The sequence below is a fragment of the Pristis pectinata genome, chromosome 38 (genome assembly GCF_009764475.1).
Source record: "Pristis pectinata isolate sPriPec2 chromosome 38, sPriPec2.1.pri, whole genome shotgun sequence".
Classification (NCBI taxonomy): domain Eukaryota; kingdom Metazoa; phylum Chordata; class Chondrichthyes; order Rhinopristiformes; family Pristidae; genus Pristis; species Pristis pectinata.
The window spans coordinates 7,400,763-7,420,753 of NC_067441.1; the positions used below are offsets into that span (position 1 = coordinate 7,400,763).

The 19,991-nt window shown below is 57.5% G+C and overlaps 2 protein-coding genes across 2 annotated transcripts in view; one reads left to right on the forward strand and one right to left on the reverse strand.

The window, feature by feature from the left end:
- The first annotated feature begins 1,695 nt into the window (after positions 1-1,695).
- LOC127586931 (maestro heat-like repeat-containing protein family member 1) lies at positions 1,696-6,654 on the forward strand. The gene has a single exon (XM_052044960.1). The coding sequence runs from the start codon at positions 1,696-1,698 to the stop codon at positions 6,652-6,654; it is 4,959 nt and encodes a 1,652-aa protein (XP_051900920.1).
- Positions 6,655-12,331: 5,677 nt separating this feature from the next.
- The window catches only part of LOC127587002 (glycogen phosphorylase, muscle form), an 88,840-nt gene continuing 81,180 nt past the window's right edge, over positions 12,332-19,991 (reverse strand). Inside the window, exons 16-20 of the mRNA XM_052045096.1 lie at positions 18,607-18,748; positions 16,893-17,100; positions 15,604-15,738; positions 14,767-14,833; positions 12,332-13,304 (exon numbers count right to left, since the gene is read on the reverse strand). Of these exons, the coding sequence (XP_051901056.1) occupies positions 13,152-13,304; positions 14,767-14,833; positions 15,604-15,738; positions 16,893-17,100; positions 18,607-18,748 (705 nt within the window). The 3' untranslated portion in view covers positions 12,332-13,151. The remainder of the gene's footprint in view (positions 13,305-14,766; positions 14,834-15,603; positions 15,739-16,892; positions 17,101-18,606; positions 18,749-19,991) is intronic.

A 19,991-nucleotide genomic window follows, 5' to 3' on the forward strand; every position in this document is an offset into this window, starting at 1 on the left:
CTTATCTACGCATCTCATAATTTTAAACACTTCTGTGAGGTTGCCCCTCATCCTCCTACCTATCCTGCCCAACGTCTCCCGATAACTCGGGCCCTCCAGTCCTGGCAACATCCTCGTAAATCTTCTCCGCACTCTTTCCAGTGTAACCACGCCTTGCCTCTAACAGGGTGACCAAAACTGTACACGGTACTCCAAGTGCAGCCTCACCATCGACTTGTACAACTGCAACATCATGTCCCAGCTCCTATCCTCAGTGCCCTGACTGATGAAGGGCAGCGTGCTGAATGTCTTTTTCACCGCCCTGTCTACCTCTGGCGCTGCTTTCAACGAACTGTGCCCTTGTACTCCTAGGTCCCTCTGTTCCATTACACTCCTGATCATTCACAGTACAAGCCCTACACTGGTTTAACTTTCCAAAATGCATCACCTCACACTTATCTGTGTTGAAATCCATTTGCCACTCCTCAGCCCACTTCCCTCACGGATACAGACAGATGTGCAGTTTAAATTGGCATCATGATCAGCACAGACATGGTGCGCTGAAGGACCTATTCCTGTGCTGTACTATGTTCTAAAGCTGTGCCGTGATCTCCCTGCTGCTGTATTCTGTACCACAGTAAATGAAGACAAGGATCCAATGAATCCAATGAGTGGATCTTTATGTATGGTACGTAAGATGAGCTTTTTACTGTACCTCAGTACACGTGACAGTAATATTCCAATTATAGGATGCCACCTCTATGGATGTTTGGACTCGAAGACCACACTCTCCAGACTGAGTTTCATTTGGCTCAGTGGTCCAGTCTGCGGGGGAGGGTGGGGTGGGGGGTTGGGCAGTGAGATCACAAAGGGCGACCCGCTGCCTCGCTCCAGGAGCAGGCGACCCAGGGCTGAAAAATGCCCCCCACCTCTCACAGTCGAGGGGGTGATATCACAATGAGGCCGTGGGTCACACAGAGCCTGGGCAGGGCCTGACCGGTGGTGGTGGGGGGGGAGGGTGCGGGGGGAGAGAGCGAGGGGGGGGAGAGTCCAGTCGACACCCGGGAGCTGAGCGCCTGCCGGAGGCGAGGTATCGAGCACGGAGCCATGCGCTGCTGCCAGATGTTTGTGGCCAGCACCAGGGAGAGGCAAGGCGAGGAGGAGTGGGAGCCCTCCGCTTAGGGCGACTAGTGGTGGTGGAGGGACGGAAGGGGTGGAGTACAGGATCCACACTGAATCACCATCAGGAAGAAAGGGGGGGTGGGTGGGGGGGGAAGGCCTTAAAGCCCAGCAGGAGGTCCCACTGGGGGAGGAGGTGCAGTGGGTGCTGACTTCACTGTGTCCCAGAGCTGAGCGTTGAAGGAGGGGAAGTCACTGGAGAGAGAGAGAGAGAGGGAGAGAGAGAGAAAGAGAGAGAGAGAGAGAGAGTGAGAGCGTGAGTGGGTGATGGATGAATAAACGGGGTCCTTTTTCCTCTTTCTGATTGGTCGGTGGACCTCAGGACTGAGGGTTGCAGTTGTTTTGGGGGGAGGGGGAGTGTGTATGGTCGTGTTGGGGGAACCTTCCTGGCCAGGCCTTCAAAGTTTGTGTGGGGGGGAGAGGTGGGGGGAGAAGAGGTTTAGCTCCTGTAGTCGCCTGTAACTGCCTCCGAAGCTGTTGGGTGCTTCCCCCCTCCCTCCCCCTCCGCCCAACACTCCCTGCCCCATCCCCCGCTCCATGGAGGTGTGCAAGATGGAGTCCTGCAAGGCGGAGGCTTCCCTGGCCGCGCTGACGGATGCGGCCTTCGATAAGGATGAGGGCGTGCGGAAGCAGATCGCCCAGTCCCTCTATGAGCTGGGCTGCCACAACCCGGAGCAGGTGCTGGGCTCCTGCCTCGAGTTCCTGCTCAAGCACAGCCAGCTGGTGCAAGGGCACCGCACGGCCTTGCTGCAGTCGATGGAGCGCATCACTCGCGACACCATCGGACTGATTGGCCAACCGCTGGCCAAGAAGATGATCGCCCTGGCCTCCGAGGAGATGATCAAGCCCGGCGAGGCGGAGGTGGGCTGGAAGGAGGCGGCCAGCAACCTCCTGGTGGCCCTGGGCTCCAGGTTCAGCGACGAGATCCTGGAGGAGGTCCTGCAGAAGCTCCAGCCCGGCACCCTGCCCCAGTTCTTCGTGGTGCAGACCCTGGGCAATCTCTCGGTGGCCAACGTTCAGGGCATCGTGCCTTACCTCCCGACCACCCTGCAGACCATGCTGCCCATGCTCCCCTTGGTCAAGCAGGACAACATGAAGTGGGTGTTCACGTCCGCCATGGGGCTGTTCAGCAAGAGCATCCTGCAATACCTCTCGAGCTTGGACAGGACCACCAAGCCAGTCCTCAACAAGGACGTGTTCTCCCAGGAGATCTACGCGGCCTATAAGATCCTCTTCGGGAACTGGCTGCGGAACAAGGACACCAAGCTGAGGACCGCCATCGTGGTGGCCCTGAGCTACATGGTCCACCTGCTTCCCAGCGAAAGGATGGAGGACGAGCTGCCCCGCTTTGTGGCCGGCGTCCTGGCCCTCTACAAGAAGCGCTGCGAGCCCTTCTACGTGACCCAGTGCCTGCGCAATGTGCTGGAGACCGGGGTGGAGATCACCAGCCACATGCTCGAGACCCAGATGGACAGCCTGCTGCCTCAGCTCCACCACCAAGTGTGCAGCCCTGTCGAGCCGGCCAACGAGCTGAGCTGGAAGAACCACGGCGAGGTGCTGCAGTGCTTCACCATCCTCTCTCACGTCTCCATCGACGGGCTCATCAAGTTCCTCCTGCAGAAGCTGTCCAACAACAGCGAGAGGGTGCGTCTCGGCACCCTGACCGTGCTCGACCACATCATCAGCTCCGGCTTCAAGCCCCTGGAGACCAAGAAGGCCCTGATCGTGTGCGGGGTGAAGCAGGCGCTGCAGGACAATGATAACAAGGTGAAGAAGATGCTGGCCCAGGTCATCAGGAGCATGGGGGAGCATGGCTACCTCCTGCTGGAAGGAGGGTGCACATTGGTGGAGTTCCTCATCCAGCAGTGTGGGTTACCTCCTGCCGAGAGCCCCTCCTGGCTTCAGCTGCAGGAGTCGGAGGCAGTCAGTGATGAGGAACTCCGGCGCCTGTGCGAGGGCATCATGGGCTCCCTGGTCACCCTGGACACCATGGAGGACGTCCTCTGGCCCTTTCTCCTGGAGTTCGTGGTGCCCACCCAGTACACCAACGCCCTGACCACCATCTGCCGCTGCCTGGAGCGGGTGGGGGCGAAGAAGAGGCAGGAGAAGCAGCAGAGCCCCATCCTGAACTACAACGAGAGGCTGGGCATGCCCAAGCCCCACACCCTGCTGGCTCGCCTGCTGGCTGTCTCCGCCACGCCCTACGCGGGCCAGGGTAGGGGGTTGGCAGCTCTGCGGCTGATGCAGGTGCTCAGCCCCAACGTCCACCCGGAGGTGGTGAAGCTGTGGGACGAGGAGCTGCCCCAGCTCACTCAGTTCCTGGCCGAGAACCAGGAGGACACCCTCCCCCAGAAGCTGTGGGAGGACAAGCTCTTCTTCTTCCTGTCCCGCACCCTGGAGACCATCACGGACGAGAAGTGGACCTGGCAGCTGAGCGAGGAGATGACCCGCCACATTCACAGCTACCACGGCTTCCCCAGGGAGAAGGCCTTCCTCTACAAGTGCGTGGGCATCGTGCTGGGCCAGACCAGCAACAAGGACGTGATCAACAACGAGCTGCAGGAGATGCTGCTCAGCGTCCAGCACAGCGAGGCGCTGGAGCGGGAGGGGCTGGCCACGGGCATCGGCTTCTGCGCCATGTCGCACCTGGACGACACGCTGGCCAAGCTGGACGACTTCGTTAAGATGGACATCGTGAAGAAGACGGCGAGCTTCTTCAACATCCTCAAGGAGAAGCTGGACGGAGACATGGAGCGGGTGAAGAGCACCCTCATCCTGTGCTACGGGTACGTGGCGCTCTACGCACCCGAGGGGCTCATCCTCCAGCGCATCGACATCCACATCCTGGACCACATCATGAGCCTCTCCAACACCAAGGTCCTGGGCATCAAGGTGGAGACCAAAGACCTGATGATAAAGTTGACCCTCATCAAGGCGGTGACCCTCATCGCCAAGGCCGTCTACGCCAACAAGGGCAAGCACCACTTCAAGTTCAGCCGGAGGGAGGAGGTGCTGTCCTACATGCAGGACCTCATCGGGGGAGAGCCCAAGGCCCACCTGAAGACCCGGGTGCGGCAGTCGGCCATCAACGCCTGCACCCACCTCATCCGGCTGGAGCCCCGGCTCAACGAGATGGAGTCCTCCGAGCTCATCCGCAACTGCCTGGAGGCCGTCTTCACCTTCCTCCCGCCGGACACTGACAGGAGGAAGGACACCAAGAAGCTGAAGGAACGCGAGGTGCTGCACGGAGAGACGGTCGCCGCCCTCCATGAGCTGCTGAAGGAGTTCCTGACCCAGAACCTCAGCTCCGAGGGCCTGGAGTTCATCTTCAAGCATGTGCAGGAGTGGATGGTGTCCATCAAGGACTACGAGCGGGAGCGGGCTGTCCACGCCATGCTGATGCTCCTCAACTTCTACCGGGAGAGGTTCAAGGCGGTCAACGCCGGCACCTTCCACAACCTGGGCGTGCTGGTGGGCCGCTTCGTGCCGCGCTGCGCGGACCCCGTCCTCTCCGTCCGCTACGCGGCCATGGAGAGCTTGTACACCCTCCTCTGCATCCAAGTGCGCTACGAGGGCTGCGCGGTCAACCCGCTGGATGACCCGGTGGATCAGCTCCGCACCATCAAGGACCAGCTGCAGAACCCCGACTGCCACATGCTCTTCCAGATCTGCTACGACGTGGCCAAGGTCATCTCCAGCAAGCTGCCCAGGAGTCAGCTCCAGCCGCTGCTCTATAGTCTCTTCGAGGGCCTGTCCGACTTCCACGCCACTTGCTCCAGCGCCACCTCCGTGGTCATGAACACCCTGGTCCGGAGGCACGGCGAGGTCCTCCGGGACCATGTGGCCGACATCCTGGACCACCTGCAAGCCCGCATGCAGACCATCAGCCTGGAGCAGGTCCGCTTCTCGGTCATCTACTTCATCTCCCTCCTGACCTCCCAGTGCATGCCCGGCGTCCTGACCTACCTACTGTTCCGGCCCCTGCCCCACGACAAGTACACCAGTGCCATCTGGCAGTCGCTGGCCCGGGAGACCAAGTTGGCGGCCGCCACCATGGACTGCCTGGTGAGCAAGCTCAACGACTACCTCTCCCACGACGACCAGAAGGACGTCCCCGGCAAGAAGCCGCAGGCCACCGGCGCCTCGGAGACGGTGGCCGCCGTCTACGGCCTGAGCGAGATGGTCTCCAATCCCGAGTCGGTGGAGGCGGTGGTCAGCCTGTACCCCAAGCTCTTCGGCACCTTGGTCCTCTACCTCAGCTCCGTGGTCAGCGAGAAGGTGGCCGAGAGCCAGGGCAAGGGCTCGTCCAAGAGGAAGAGGTCGGGCCTTCAGCAGCAGAGCAACCAGCAGGTCAACGTCTGGGACTCCTCGGTGGAGACGCTCAAGATGACGCTGGTGCGGGGCAGGACGGAGGAGGTGGTCGGCTTCATGGAGGACGAAGGGGCCTGGGAGCTGATGAGGAGCGCCGAGGAGCACCAGCACGGCGTGGCCCTCCTAGCCCGGGCCACCTGCAGGCACGCCGCCCGCTACTTGGCGGACATCGTGCGCTTCCTGGAGCCCATCCTCTTCAACGTCCATGAGCACCAGCGGGTGACGGTGGCCGCCTTCTTCAGCGAGCTGCTGGCTCAGCCCGTGGCGCAGGAGCTGAGGCTCACCGACGGTCTGGTGGACAACCTACTGAGGAGCCTGGAGGATCCATCCCCGACCGTCCACTGGCTCTCCACCCGGGGGCTGGGCAACGTGGCCGTCGGCTCCCCCCAGAAGGTGCCGAAGCACGCCGACAAGCTGCTGGCCGCCCTGGTCAGCGGGCTGGACAGGAAAGCCGAGCTCAACGACCTGGTCGTGCTGGAGGCCATGTCCGGCCTCGCCAAGGTCCTGAGGCAGCTGGGCGAGGAGGACACGAGGCCCGTCCTCATCGGGGTCATCGCCGCCGTCCAGCCCTTCTTCGAGAACGGGAGCGAGCGGCTGCGCGCCGCCGCCTTCACCGTCTTCGGGAGCCTCTCCCGCTTCGCCGACGGCGGCTCCCGGGATGTCTTCATGGAGCACGTCCACTACAGCCTGGTCAGCCTGCTCCTGCACCTCAACGACAGCAGCCCCGAGGTGACCAGCGCCTGCAGGGCGGTGCTGCGCCTCATCGGCCCTCACCTGAGCTCGGACAGCATCTGTGCCATCTTCCAGACCGACCTGCTGGAAGAAGCCAACAGCCGCTACTGGGACTTCATCGGCGCACTGACCAAGCTCATCGTCATCGACTTCCCGGACAAGGTCAGCCTCTACCTCTCCAGCAGCGTGTCCTTCTTCAAGAGCATGCTTCCCGAGATCCGAGGCAACGCCGTCATCCTGGCCGGCTTTCTGCTGCAGTACCTGCCCAGGGAGTACGCGGAGGCCAGCGCCGACGAGAACGTCTGCGTGGCCATCATCATGATGCTCCACGACGTCTCGCCTTGCGTCCGCATCAAAGCCGCCAAGGTGCTGGGTCTCTACAGGGGCTTCTAGCTGCAGCCGGCCCGGAGATCCCCGATCCCAGCTCCCAGCTCCCAGCTCCCAGCCCACCAACACAGGAGAGGCGCCAAGTGATTTTTTTTTGAACTCCTTACGATTTTTTAGGCAAGTAAGGCGGGGTGTGGGTCTCCTGGGCTGAAGCAGGAGTTTCCCCCGCGAGCACTGAAAGCGTGTAGAATTAATAAAGGCACCCATACAAAGAGCCTGGGCGTCTTCCGTCCCTGGGTTCACCCTCACCCGCCCACTGTCAGATGGTTAGGCGATTGGGGAAGGAAGGGCGAGTCGGTGTCCTGATGACCTCCAAGCTTCCAGTTGTGGGGAGGCTGCTTGCTGCACTCGGGAGAAGGAGCTCAAACCACACGTCAGTCAAAGGGGGAGGGGAGGGGGAGACCACCAGGGGTTGGGGAAGGAGGGAGAAACCTTGCCCAGTGGTGAAGGGTAGTTCAGTGTTCCAAGGCGAGGTGCTGGGATGTGGATGAGGGAGGGTAACTACTGATAGATGTAGAAGTTCCCACGGTGAGCAATGGTGCGGTGAATAGGATCATCCTTTTTCCAGCAGCACTAACAGCTTTTATCTTAGGAAAACCTTTCTGCCATTCAGCGTGGGTGATCTGTATTATAACTTGTTGTAGATAACTTTATTCACAGCTGGTGGTAAGGCTGGTATGTGCTGCTCATTCCCATCTGCCTTAAGTGATGGGGGGGGGGGGGGTTCTTGAACCGCTGCAGTCCTTCTGGTGAAGGTGCTGTTGGGGAGAGTGTTCCAGGAGTCACCCTGAAGGAACAATATATGTCCAAGTCAGGCGTGTGTGTGGCTTGGAAAGGGAACCTGCAGGGGATGGTGTTCCCCCGAATAAAATTCTGAGAGGCTGAGACGAGGGGGGACAGGAAGGGCCGATTTTTCCCTCGGCAGAGAGGGCAGTAACTGGGGGCACAGGCTGCAGTGAACGGGTGAGGGGGTATTCACTTAGTGAGCACCCGGGGTCTGGAACTCACGGCCTGGGGGGCGGGGTGGGTGGAGGGTGAAGGCAGAAACCCTCCACATTTCCACAGCACCGGGACCCACAGAAGCAGAAACGGCCCATTCGATCTTTCACACCACCACTAACCCCACTTCTCGCAGGTTGAAGAATTTTCTCATTTGTCCCGAATGGCAAAGTTTATTCTGAGACAGTGACCCCAGGTTTGAGACAGCCCAGCCAGAGGACACATCAACCCCACATCTACCTGTAAGAATTTGGTAGGTTTCAATGAGGTAATTTCTCATTCCTCCAAACTCAAGCTAGTAGGCCCACTCTGTGTCATCTCTCATATGGTGACGGTGTCTCATCCCAGGAACCGGTCTGGAGAACCTCTCCTGAAATTCCTTGATCACAGCTACACCCTACCTTAGGGAGACCAGACCCGTACACAGTCTTCCAGACACGGTCTCTCTGAGTAACTGAAGAAAGGTGACTTTATGCTTACTCTTGGAATAAAGACATTTACCTTTTTAACTACTTGCTGGACCTGCACCTCACCTCTCAATGAGTCAGGTACATGGATATGCAGCTCCTTCAGAATCTTTCAATCTCTTGATACTTGAAAAAAAATACTTTGATAGAATAGAAAACCCTTTTTCCACATGATATTCAATTTGCCAGGTCCACAACTATTCAGTGATCCTGTACGTTCTCCAAAAGCCTCTCTGCATCCTCCTCATAGCCCAACACCGCCGCCTGGTGCTGGACCATCAGCAGACTTGGCTATACCACACCCGGTCCCCTCACCAGAGTCGATGTAGATTGTGACCAGTGGGTCCAGCACTGATCTCTGTGGTACCCTGACTAGTCACGGTTCCCCTGACCCAGAAATGACCCAGTTATTCTGTTTCCTCAGTTTACCAGCCCTCATCCATTCCTCTATCCCCCAAACACGTGCTCTAATTTTCTTTAATGGTCACTTGTGTGGAACCTACAGAAAGCTGCCTGAAAGTCTAAATGCAGCACGTCCATTGGTCCCCACTTATCTATTCTGCCAAAAAAACCGAATTGGTTTGTCAAACATTTCTCTTTCATGATACCATGCCAACCGCTCTACTCTATCTACACATGACTGTGTGGCTAAGCACAGCTCAAACACCATCTATAAATTCGCCAAAGACACCACTGTTGTCGGTAGAGTTTCAGGTGGCGACGGTGAGACGTACGGGAGTGAGCCAGATGGGCTGGTTGAGTGGTGTCGCAACAACAACCTCACATTCAACGTCAGCAAGACCAAGGAACTGACTGTGGACTTCAGGAAGGGGAAGTCGGGAGAACACACACGAGTCCTCATTGAGGGGTCAGTGGTGGAAAGGGTGAGCAGCTTCAAGTTCCTGAGCATCAACATCTCAGAGGATCTATCCTGGGTGCTGGATTGCAATGCATCCCATTGATGCAATCATGAAAAAGGCACATCAGTAGCTCTACTTAGTTAGGAGTTTGAGGAGTCTGTCACCAAAGACTCTTGCAAATTTCTACAGATGTGCAGTGGAGAGCGTTCTGGCTGGTTGCATCACCGCCTAGAATGGAGGCTCCAACGTACAGGATCGCAAGAGGCTGCAGAGGGTTGTAGACTCAGCCAGCTCCATCACGGGCACAACCCTCCCCGCCATCGAGGACATCTTCAGCAGGTGATGCCTCAAGAAGGCAGCATCCGTCACTATAGGGCCCTCACCACCCGGGACATGCCCTCTTCACGTTACCTACCATCAGGGAGGAGGTACAGGAGCCTGAAGACCCACACTCACCGATTCAGCTTCTTCGCCATCAGATTTCTGAATGCTCCATGAACCTTGTTAGTCCTCGTTTATGCACTGTTGTTTTTGCAATTTATAATTTTGTGTCTTTGCACTGTACTGCAGCAGCAAAACAGCACATTTCACGCCATATAAGTCAGCAATAATAAATCTGACTCTAATCTTTGCCCAAGCACCAATCTGCTGGAGGAACTCAGCAAGTCGAGCAGCGTCTGTGGGAAAGGGATTGCTGACATTTCGCTTTGAAACCACACAGCCTTGTTCGACCTGCTGAGCTCCTCCAGCAGATTGTTGCCCCAGATTCCAGCATCTGCAGCCTCTTGTGCCTCAACTTTTCCCGCCCCTTCCTTCAGTGCTGCTGCCACTTTACTGGCAGGTGCCATCGTTTGTATTTCAGCGCCAGCGATCGGGGTTCGATTCCCGCCGCTGCCTGTGAGGAGTTTGTACGTTCTCCCCGTGTCTGCGTGGGTTTCCTCCGGGTGCTCCGGTTTCCTCCCACATTCCAAAGACGTAGGTTAATTTGGGGTTTAAAATGCGCGGCGCGGACTCATTGGGCCGGCTGTAAATAACATTTAAAAAATTTACGTTAGGCCAGACTCCACACAGACACGGGCCCCACAGCTTACTCCTCGAATCGGTGATGCTCCAGGGAGAACGGACACTGTCAGCGAGCACGGAGGTAGGAAGTGTCTGGGAGTTGCTGCTCTGGTTTGGGCCAGTCCCGGTTGGTTGGGAAGGCGGATGGCTTCGAGCCTCTATGCTGGAGATGAGCTCCATTATCCAGGGGAGATCTGCACCTTCTGTGGGGTCTAATTTATCCACGTTCTCCAGCTGCCCTGAGCTCAGAGATCCTGTTCTGATCAGTTTATTGCCACACACACAGTGTGCAATGAAATTCCTTGCTTGCCTGAAGCTCAAATATAACTACTGGAAGGAGGATAGGGGGAAAGTCCCCCAGCACCCTGGGCTGGTTTAGCCCTTTCAGCCAACGTCCCCAACACGGTGGGTGAGAAGGCATCACAGGCTCTAGCCCCTTGTTGGAGCCTCTTTCCCTGATTTGCAACACAGACCAACTCCGTTCCCGCCAAGTAAAACAGCAGATCCCAGCACTTAAACCGTCACTTTTAATACTGGGGTGCAGCAGAAATGTCAACACGATATTGCACTGGAGAAACATGCAGCTCACACGACGTCGGCAATAACAAATAGGATACCTCTCGGTGGGTTGGGGGGGAGGTTTGATGGGGGGCTTCGGTTAAATTCTGAGGGGGCAACGGACAAGGGGATGGTGGTGGGGGGAACAGGCAGATTCCGTTATCTTTCTCTGCGCCTCAGTGAGGGGAGACGGCTGCTGTAAACGTTCCTTTTAAGTGGGGTTTTATCTCTGGCCTGTGGGCAAGGAGTCAACTAAATAAAACAGGGGTAAACTTCGGTAAGTGTGGCGCGACAGCTGTCCCACACTCTCTGAGGGAGGAAAGGCCTCTGTTGAAGATGCAGGCACCACAGCGCCCTGATCTGGCTTGGCAAGAACAGGCTGCCCTTGTAAACCTCTGAGCCAAGGAGAGGGGGAGGAGGTGGGGGGAGAGAGAGGAGGAGAAAGAGAGAGAAGAGGGGGAGAGAGAGAGGAGAGAGGGTAGAGAGAGAGAAGGGGGGAGAGAAGGGGGGAGAGAGGGTAGAGAAAAGGGGAAGAGAGAGAGGGGGAGAGAGTGAAGGGGGAGAGAGAGCGAAGGGGGAGAGAGAGCGGGGGGAGAGAGCGAGAAGGGGGAGAGAGAGCGAGAAGGGGAGAGAGAGCGAAGGGGAGAGAGAAGGGGAGAGAGAGAGAAAGGGGAGAGAGAGAGAAAGGGGAGAGAGAGAAGGGGGAGAGAGAGAAGGGGGAGAGAGAGAAGGGGAGAGAGAGAGAGAAGGGGAGAGAGAGAGAGAAGAGGGGGAGAGAGAGGAGAGAGAAGGGTAGAGAGAGAGAAGGGGGGAGAGAAGGGGGGAGAGAGAGAAGGGGGAGAGACGGTAGAGAAAAGGGGAAGAGAGAGAGGGGGAGAGAGTGAAGGGGGAGAGAGAGCGAAGGGGGAGAGAGAGCGAGAAGGGGGAGAGAGAGCGAGAAGGGGGAGAGAGAGCGAAGGGGAGAAGGGGAGAGAGAGAGAAAGGGGAGAGAGAGAAGGGGGAGAGAGAGAGGAGAGAGAGAGAAGGGGAGAGAAGGGTAAGAGAGGGGAGTGAGAGGAGAGAGAGAAGGGTAAGAGAGGGAGAGAGGGGAGAGGGGGGGAAGGGGAGAGGGGGAGAAGGGGAGAGGGGAGAGAGAGAGAGGGGGAGAGGAAGGGGGAGAGAGGGGGGAGAGAGGGGGAGGGGAGGGGGAGAGAGAGGGGGGGAGAGAGGGGGAGAAGGGGAGGGGGAGAGAGGGGAGAGAGGGAGATGGGGGAGAAGGGGAGGGGGAGAGAGGGGAGAGAGGGAGAAGGGGGAGAGAGGGGGAGGGGAGAGAGGGGAGGGGGAGAGATGACGCAGATTGTGGGTGGGGTTAGCTGGCAGAGCGCACAGGCAAGAGAAACGAGGCAGAGAAATAGAAAACAGGGCAAAGAAGGTCGGAGGAGCAGCGTTAACCGAAGGCCGACAGCCGCCCTCTTGGGCCGACACAAGGTGCAGCCCACATCTGAGCACGGCCCGGGGACGGCGTCGGATTTGACCTTATTCAACAGCCCGGGCTCACCAGAAACTGCGGGCGGATTCCCCGGGCTGAGGAAGGTGGGAGGTTGGGAGTGGGAGGGGTCCCGTTTGGGTATCCCTGCCCGTTCAGAGTGTCGCTGAGGGGAACCTTCTCTCAAGCCGGGCGAGGTTACAGGCAAATCGCCCTTCCACTGGCAACTGCCCCTCGCCTCGAGTAATTTCCCCTGGACAGATATTCCGCAGTTAAATTTAATACCCGTTTAATGTCAATATTTACACTTAAAATAAGTTACTCACACATTAGCTGCACACGGGGGAAGATTTAACTGACTGGAGCAAGTTCAATAGGTTAAGTTGGGGTTGTGGAAAGGGGGCAGTGGGAGGCGGCAGCTGCAAGCATTGCGGAGGCAAATGTTCCCCATCCCCTAGTGACCCGCGTCTTTAAAAGAAACCACCTGGCACTTACAAACCACCAGGCTTTGCCTGCAGTCCGCTGGAAACTGCAGGGAAGCGGGGGTGTGGAGCACCGGGCAGAGCGGACTCGGCTTCTGCCCGCTGGCCCACACCCGGAGCCCAGGGGAAGCTGGCTTCGTCCATGGACAGGGACGGCCAGTGGCTGGGGAAACTCACTCAGTCCGCCGACCACTTACTGCACCGTTCTTTGGTCTGGGGGTGGGGAGTGGAGGGAGGGAGAGGGAGGGGGAGAAGAGGTGAAGGAGGGCTGAGGGAGAGAGCAAAGGAGATGGGGAGAGAAAAGGGGGAGGGCGGGAGAGGGAGAGACTGAAGGAAACTGTTCACCCTAGTACGAGGTGGGAGCCCTCTCTGTGGGCTCCCTCCCTGGGTCAGTGGGCTGGCTGCCAGGTTGAAGGATTTCAGGGATCACATCATCAAAGCATGCAACAGCCAAAAGAAACGAAGCCTGGGTCACGTCAGACAGACGGCTGAGAGGTAGCCCCACCCTCCGACTCGCACCGCCCCAGCCGGCGCCGTGGCTCCGGGGACTGGGGGTCGGGAAGGAGGGAGAGAGGCAGGGGCGGGAGAGGAGGGACGTGCGGAGGGAGCCTCACTCCCGGGGCTCGCTGGGCGGCGGGATCTTGTGTTTGCTCGGCTCCACCCCCCAGATCTGCTGGGCGTACTCGGCGATGGTCCTATCGCTGGAGAACTTCCCGGAGGCGGCGATGTTTTTGATGACCATCTTGGTCCACTCCTTGGAATTCTGCAAGGCAGCAGCGGAGAGGGGTTGGGTTACGTCCGGAAGACCCAGACCCACTCCCACCCCAAGGGAGCTGCCTCTTCCCCCTCCTCGGTCACCGACTGACCTCCCTCCTTCTCAACACGGAAACCGGCCCTTCGGCCCATCGAGGCCGTGCCGACCATCAACCATTTACTCCGATCCCATTTTACTCTCCCCACATCCCCATCCACTCCCCACAGATTCTACCCCTCACCCGCACACTGGGGGCAATTAACCCACCGACCCCGCGCATCGTAGGGATGTGGGAGGGAACCGGAGCACCCGGGGGAAACCCACGCGGTCACAGGGAGAACGTGCAGTCTCTACACAGACATAACCCCCCCCCCCAGACCACACACACCACACCCCCCCACATATACAGACCACACACCACACCCCCCCAGACCACACACACCACACCCCCCACATATACAGACCACACACACACACCCCCAGACCACACACACCACACCCCCCCACATATACAGACCACACACACACCACACACCCCCCACACATACACACCACACACCCCCACATATAGACCACACACACACCACACCCCCCAGACCACACACACACACCACACCCCCACATATACACACACACCACACCCCCCACACATACACACCACACCCCCCCCACATATAGACCACACACACACACCACACCCCCCCACATATACAGACCACACACACACCACACCCCCCCCCAGACACACACACACCACACCCCCCCACATATAGACCACACACACACCCCCCCCACATATACAGACCACACACACATCACCCCCACACACACAGACCACACACACCACACACCCCCACACACACAGACCACACCCCCCACACACACACAGACCACACATACGAGTCCCCCCACACACACCACCCCCCACACACTCACCATACCCTCCGACACACTCACAATGAGACCAGTCACCACCCCCCCACACAGACCACACACACACCACAGTAACCCCCCCCGCCCCGCCCCCCCCCCCCCCACACACACATACACAGCGTCAGAGGTTGGGATTGAACCCGGGTCTCTGGAGGCAGGAGGCAGGGGCTCTACCCGTTGCGCCACTGAGCCGCTGCCCATTTGGGTCTGTTGCTTCTGTACCTCAATTCCACGCTGCTTGACCCCCACCTCCCTACCCCACCCCACCCCACCCACCCTCCCCTCCAACATCCCTTCGATTCTCCTGGTACCCAATCACCCAGCAATCTCAGCGTTGAATATCGAACACCGTTGCACACAGCTCACTCTCTGCCTCACACACGTGCCCCGCACGTTGTTGCGCACAGATGTGTGCAGACAGAGGTGGACAGACACATGCACACGGACCTCTCTCTCCTTCCCATGCTCTCTCTCTCTCTCTCTCTCTCTCTCTCTCACACACACACACACACACACACACACACACACAAAAACTAACCATGTATAGGGCGCTAACACGGTCCTGGCATTTGATGTAATCCTCATAATCGGCAAACACCTTGAACCTGCGGAGGGTGAGAAAGGCAGGGATATAAGATAAGATATCTTTATTAGTCACAGGTACATCGAAACCCACAGTGAAACACATCTTTGGCGTAGAGTGTTCTGGGGGCAGCCCGCAAGTGTCGCCACGCTTCTGGCACCAACACAGCACGCCCACAGCTTCCTAACCCGTACATCTTTGGAATGTGGGAGGAAACCGGAGCACCCGGAGGAAACCCACGCAGACACGGGGAGAACGTACAAACTCCTTACAGACAGCGGCCGGAATTGAACCCGGGTCGCTGGCGCTGTAATAGCGTTACGCTAACCGCTACACTAAATGCAGGGGCTCCTTCGGTGTACTGCCCTCACCGAGGACTGTCACCCCGTGACCCACTGCTCCCTCCTCACACTACCCTGCTCCTAATCCAGCAGCATCATTCGAGTTGAAACTCCCAACCCCTCCTGGGTCTCACACCCAGTCCCTCCCTCCCCCCCCCGGCACCTCTTCCACCCCCACGCTCCGCCGAGGTCTCCAGCCTGGTTTCCACTGCTCTGCCATTTGCCGCTGTGCCAGTAAACATCTCCTCACCCGCCCCGAAAGAGAAACATCGGCTGTTCTTGAGAGCAATAAACAGGACTGCACACACCTCCCCAACACACACATCTCTTCCACAGTCCCCGCCAACCCATCATGGACCCCGCTCCCGCTACAGAAGCCCCCTGCTCCCCGGGTTTATGGGGCAGCAGTGAAGGGGTGGGAGGTCTCTGGTAACTCCCCCCTCCACCTCACCTGTCGTGGTGCATCAGCATGTTGACGATTTCTTTGAAGAGATGGGGCTCCTTGGGAGAGAAGAACCCGTTCTTGATCTGGTCGATGGCTTGTTTCAGCTCGGGGATGCGCTCGTAGTAGGACCAGGCGTTGTATCTGGCGGTGAAAGGGATGCGTGAGAGCACAGACCCTGGTAACGCCGGCAAACACGCCCCAGCAGGAAGATTCTGCCCCTCCACCACCCCGTCCCACAATGCCTTGGGAAAGCAGCCGACATAATCAAGGACCCCTCCCACCCCGGTCATGCTCTCTTCCCCCTCCCATCGGGCAGAAGATACAGAAGTCTGAGAGCACGTACCACCAGGCTCAAGGACAGCTTCTATCCCATTGTTATCAGACTCTTGAATGGACGTTTTGTACCATAAAGATGGACTCTTGATCTCCCGATCTACCTCATCGTGGCCCTTACACCTTACTCTGTCTGCCTGCACTGCACTTTCTCTGTAACACTATATTCTGCACTCTGTTTGCTTTTACTATGTACGGAATGATCTGTCCGGATGGCACGCAGACAAAAGCTTCTCACTGTATCTCGGTACAGGTGACAACGATAAACAGCTTACCCTCCGGTTCTAGAACTGGCCTGGGGAATCTCCCCGACCCTGGGTAGAGCTGGAGACCAAGGGACAGGGCAGACTGGCTCCTGTTAACTCTGCCAAGCAGCCACAATTAACATGGCCAACTCCAGACTCCACGACACTGGACAGTGGCTGAGGGCTGGATTCTGGGCCATAAGTAGGGAAGTCACAGTCCGTCCAACAAACCCTTCCCCATCCCACCACATGGAGAACTCTCCTGCCCCATTCTGTCCAACAAACCCTTCCCACCACACGGAGACCCCTCCTGCCCCAGTCCGTCCAACAAACCCTTCCCCCTTCCCACCACACGGAAGACCCCTCCTGCCGCAGTCCATCCAACAAACCCTTCCCCTGTCCCACCACATGGAGACCCCTCCTGCCCAGCTCTGTTCAACAAACCCCTCTCCCTGTCCAACTCAGCACAGAGACCCCTCCTGCCCCAGTCCGCCCAATAGACTCTTCCCCCTCACCCACCACCCAGGGGCCCCCCCCTGCCCAGCTCGAGCCGTCAGACCCTTCCCCCGTCCCACCACATCAGACACGGGCGAAGGGTTTGTTGGATGGACTGGGAGATCCCCCTCCTGCCCCAGGACCCTGGGCTCTGCCTCCACCTCTGAGCATCCAGGACCTGCCAATTTTCCGACAGGAGGCTGTCGGACGCCCTTCCCTTACCCCTGCTTGTCCATGGCTTCCACTTCATCCACCCGCATGCCGAAGATGAAGAAGTTGTCCATGCCCGCCTCCTCGGCCATCTCCACATTGGCTCCGTCCATGGTTCCAATGGTCAGTGCTCCGTTCAGCATGAACTTCATGTTGCCCGTGCCTGACGCCTCGGTGCCAGCTGTGGAGATCTGCTCGGACAGGTCAGAGGCTGGGATCACTGTGGAGAGAGGCAGGGTTCATCAGCAGCCAGGGAGGCAACCGTGCCATCACAGTGTATAGAGGGATGGGGGGGAAGGAGGGCGGGAAAGGGGGGGGGGGTGGAGAACGGAGCAAGGGGGGAGAAAGATGGGGGGGAGGAGGAAAGGAGAGAGGGGAAGGAGGGTTGGAGGACCTACTTAGCCACTGCTGACTACAACGGTGATAAATGCAGGACAAGCACAGAGAGGGTGCAGATGGAGATAGGTCAGGAATAGACAGTGTTCCCCCCAGAGATCCACCCACTAGGATATCAGCACAGCTAAACTCCAATTCTTCAGAAATCCGGATGGTCCGGAATGTGTCTCACCCATTAGTCCGGGGTGGGAGCCGGGGCGAGGTGGAGTGGGGTTCCTGAGTGCAAGTGGGAGTGCGGCCAGAGCCAGGGGATCTGGAGTGCGGCCGGGGGGCAGGGATGGGGCTTGCAAGACCCGGAGTCAGGAGCCGGAGTGGGAGTGCAGCCAGGGGATCTGGAGTGCGACCGGGGGGCAGGGATGGGGTTTGCAAGACCCGGAGTCAGGAGCAGGAGTGGGAGCGCAGCCAGAGCCAGGGGATCTGGGGTCACTGTTTATTTCCCCACTCACTGGTTCACTGGAAAATTGATTATCCAACTGTGCAACAAGTACCGTGTTTGGGTATTCATTGGAGTAACATCCAATAGTCCGGAACCAGCACTAACATCCCAAGGATGCTGGATTATCGGAGTTTTATCACAGGCAGTGTGAAAACAGACTGAATTAGATAAATGGTCATGCTGTCTAGCAATACGCACAGATGTATTAATATTTGCCCAGAACAAGCAGGACAGAGGGATACGGACCATGTGTAGGCAGAAGGGATTAGTTAGATTGGTTTCATGGGCCTGTTCCTGTGCCGTACAGTTCTATGTAACACTCTGGCTGAAGTTCAGCTGGGTAGATTTGCCGCTGAGCCCGATTCCATCGCACGTGTCGGTCCTGGGTCGGGTGTTTTTAGAGGAGCAGTAAGGCACAGCTTGAACGAAGAACAACCCTCGACCCTCACTTGTCACGGCACAGACTACAGGAGTGCTGGGGAGAGGGAGTTGACCCACTGGCCTTTTGTAGACACAGCCTCAACAAGCCAAGGAACCTCCTGCAACATTTCCTTCTGTGATTTATGGCAGACATTTCTGGAAGAGTGGCGTTCTCCGGAGCATTCTGGCCAACCTTGCTACCTGTTGTAACCCAGACAGCATCACCAGGACTGAGTCTTTATTCTGGGCTGGGTTTCCAACACTTCAAAGCCTACACTGGTTGTTGTAAAACATTGGGGCACACTGCAGACGAGGCCCAGCATTCTGCACAGCTCAGAGAGAGATAGCGAGAGAGAGAGAGAGAGAGAGAGAGAGAGACAAACAGAGAGAGAGAGAGAGACAAACAGAGAGAGAGAGAGAGAGAGAGAGAGAGAGAGAGAGAGAGAGAGAGAGAGAGAGAGAGAGAGAGAAAACCTTTCTCAGCCAGGGACACCCGATAGTTCTCCAGGTAGATAACCTTCAGCCGATCTCCCACCATGGGGTCATTGTTCACCACGTCTCCGATGCCAGTGATGAGCCTGATGATGAGTTTGGCCATGTGATATCCAGGCGCAGCCTGTGGGGCAGAGAGGGGGCAGGAGTCAGAGAGAAGAGTCGACACTGTGTGGCCAAACACTCCCAGGGCAGGAACAGCACAGGACAGATAGAACCCCTGAAGGTTTACAACACAGGAGGGGCCTTGCCCCACTGTCACCAGGCACGGTAGTGTAGCGGTTAGCATAACGCTATTACAGCGCCAGCGACCCAGGTTCAATTCCTGCCGCTGTCTGTAAGGAGTTTGTACGTTCTCCCCGTGTCTGCGTGGGTTTCCTCCAGGTACTCCGGTTTCCTCCCACATTCCAAAGACGTAGGGGTTAGGAAGTTGTGGGCATGCTATGTTGGTGTCGGAAGCGTGGTAACACTTGCGGGCTGCCCCCACAACACTCTATGCAAAAAGATGCATTTCGCTGTGTGTTTTGATGTACGTTGACTAATAAAGAAATCTTATCTCTCAGCCTGGAGCCCTGGCAGTCACAGCTCTTTCAGGACACACCCAGGCACTGTGGGTTTCTGCCTCTCTCAGCCTTTCAGTTCTAGAACCCACACCAAAATCTGGATGGTTAAAGAAAAGTTTCCTCAACTCCCCCACCCCCAATCCCATCAATTACTTTAAATCCACGTCTGCTTGTTTTTTTGACACCTTTATCATGGAATCGTACAGCCCAGAAATGGGCCTTCTCGGCTCACCTCATCCTCACTGATCTATAGTCCCCACACGACGCCTATCTACGCTGATCTCCCTTGTCTGCGTTTGGCCCGTATCCCTCTACACCTTTCCTAAGTACCTGTCCAAAATACCTTTTCAACTTTGTAACTGTACCCCACCTCCACCACCTCCTCTCGCAACTTGTTCCAAAAGCCTGCCCTCATGTCCCCTTTAAATCTTTCCCCTCTCACCTTAAACATTTTCCCTCTAGTTCTAGACTCCCCTCCCCTGGGGAAAAAGGCAATGACTGTCTACCCTATCCACGCCCTTCATAATTTTATGAACCTGTATAAGGTCACCCCTCAGCCTCCTACGCTCCAGTGAGAATAACCTCAGCCTATCCCGTCTCTCATTAGAACCACAGCCCTCCATTGCAGGCAGCATCCTGGAGAATCTCTCCTGCACCCCCTCCATCGCGACCACATCATTCCTGCGGTGTAGTGGCCAGGAATGTACACTGCAAGTCTGTCTATCCAATGTCTTACATAGCTACAAGATATGAGGCAGGACTCTTAGCAGTGTGGAGGGACAGAGGGATCTTGGGGTCCACGTC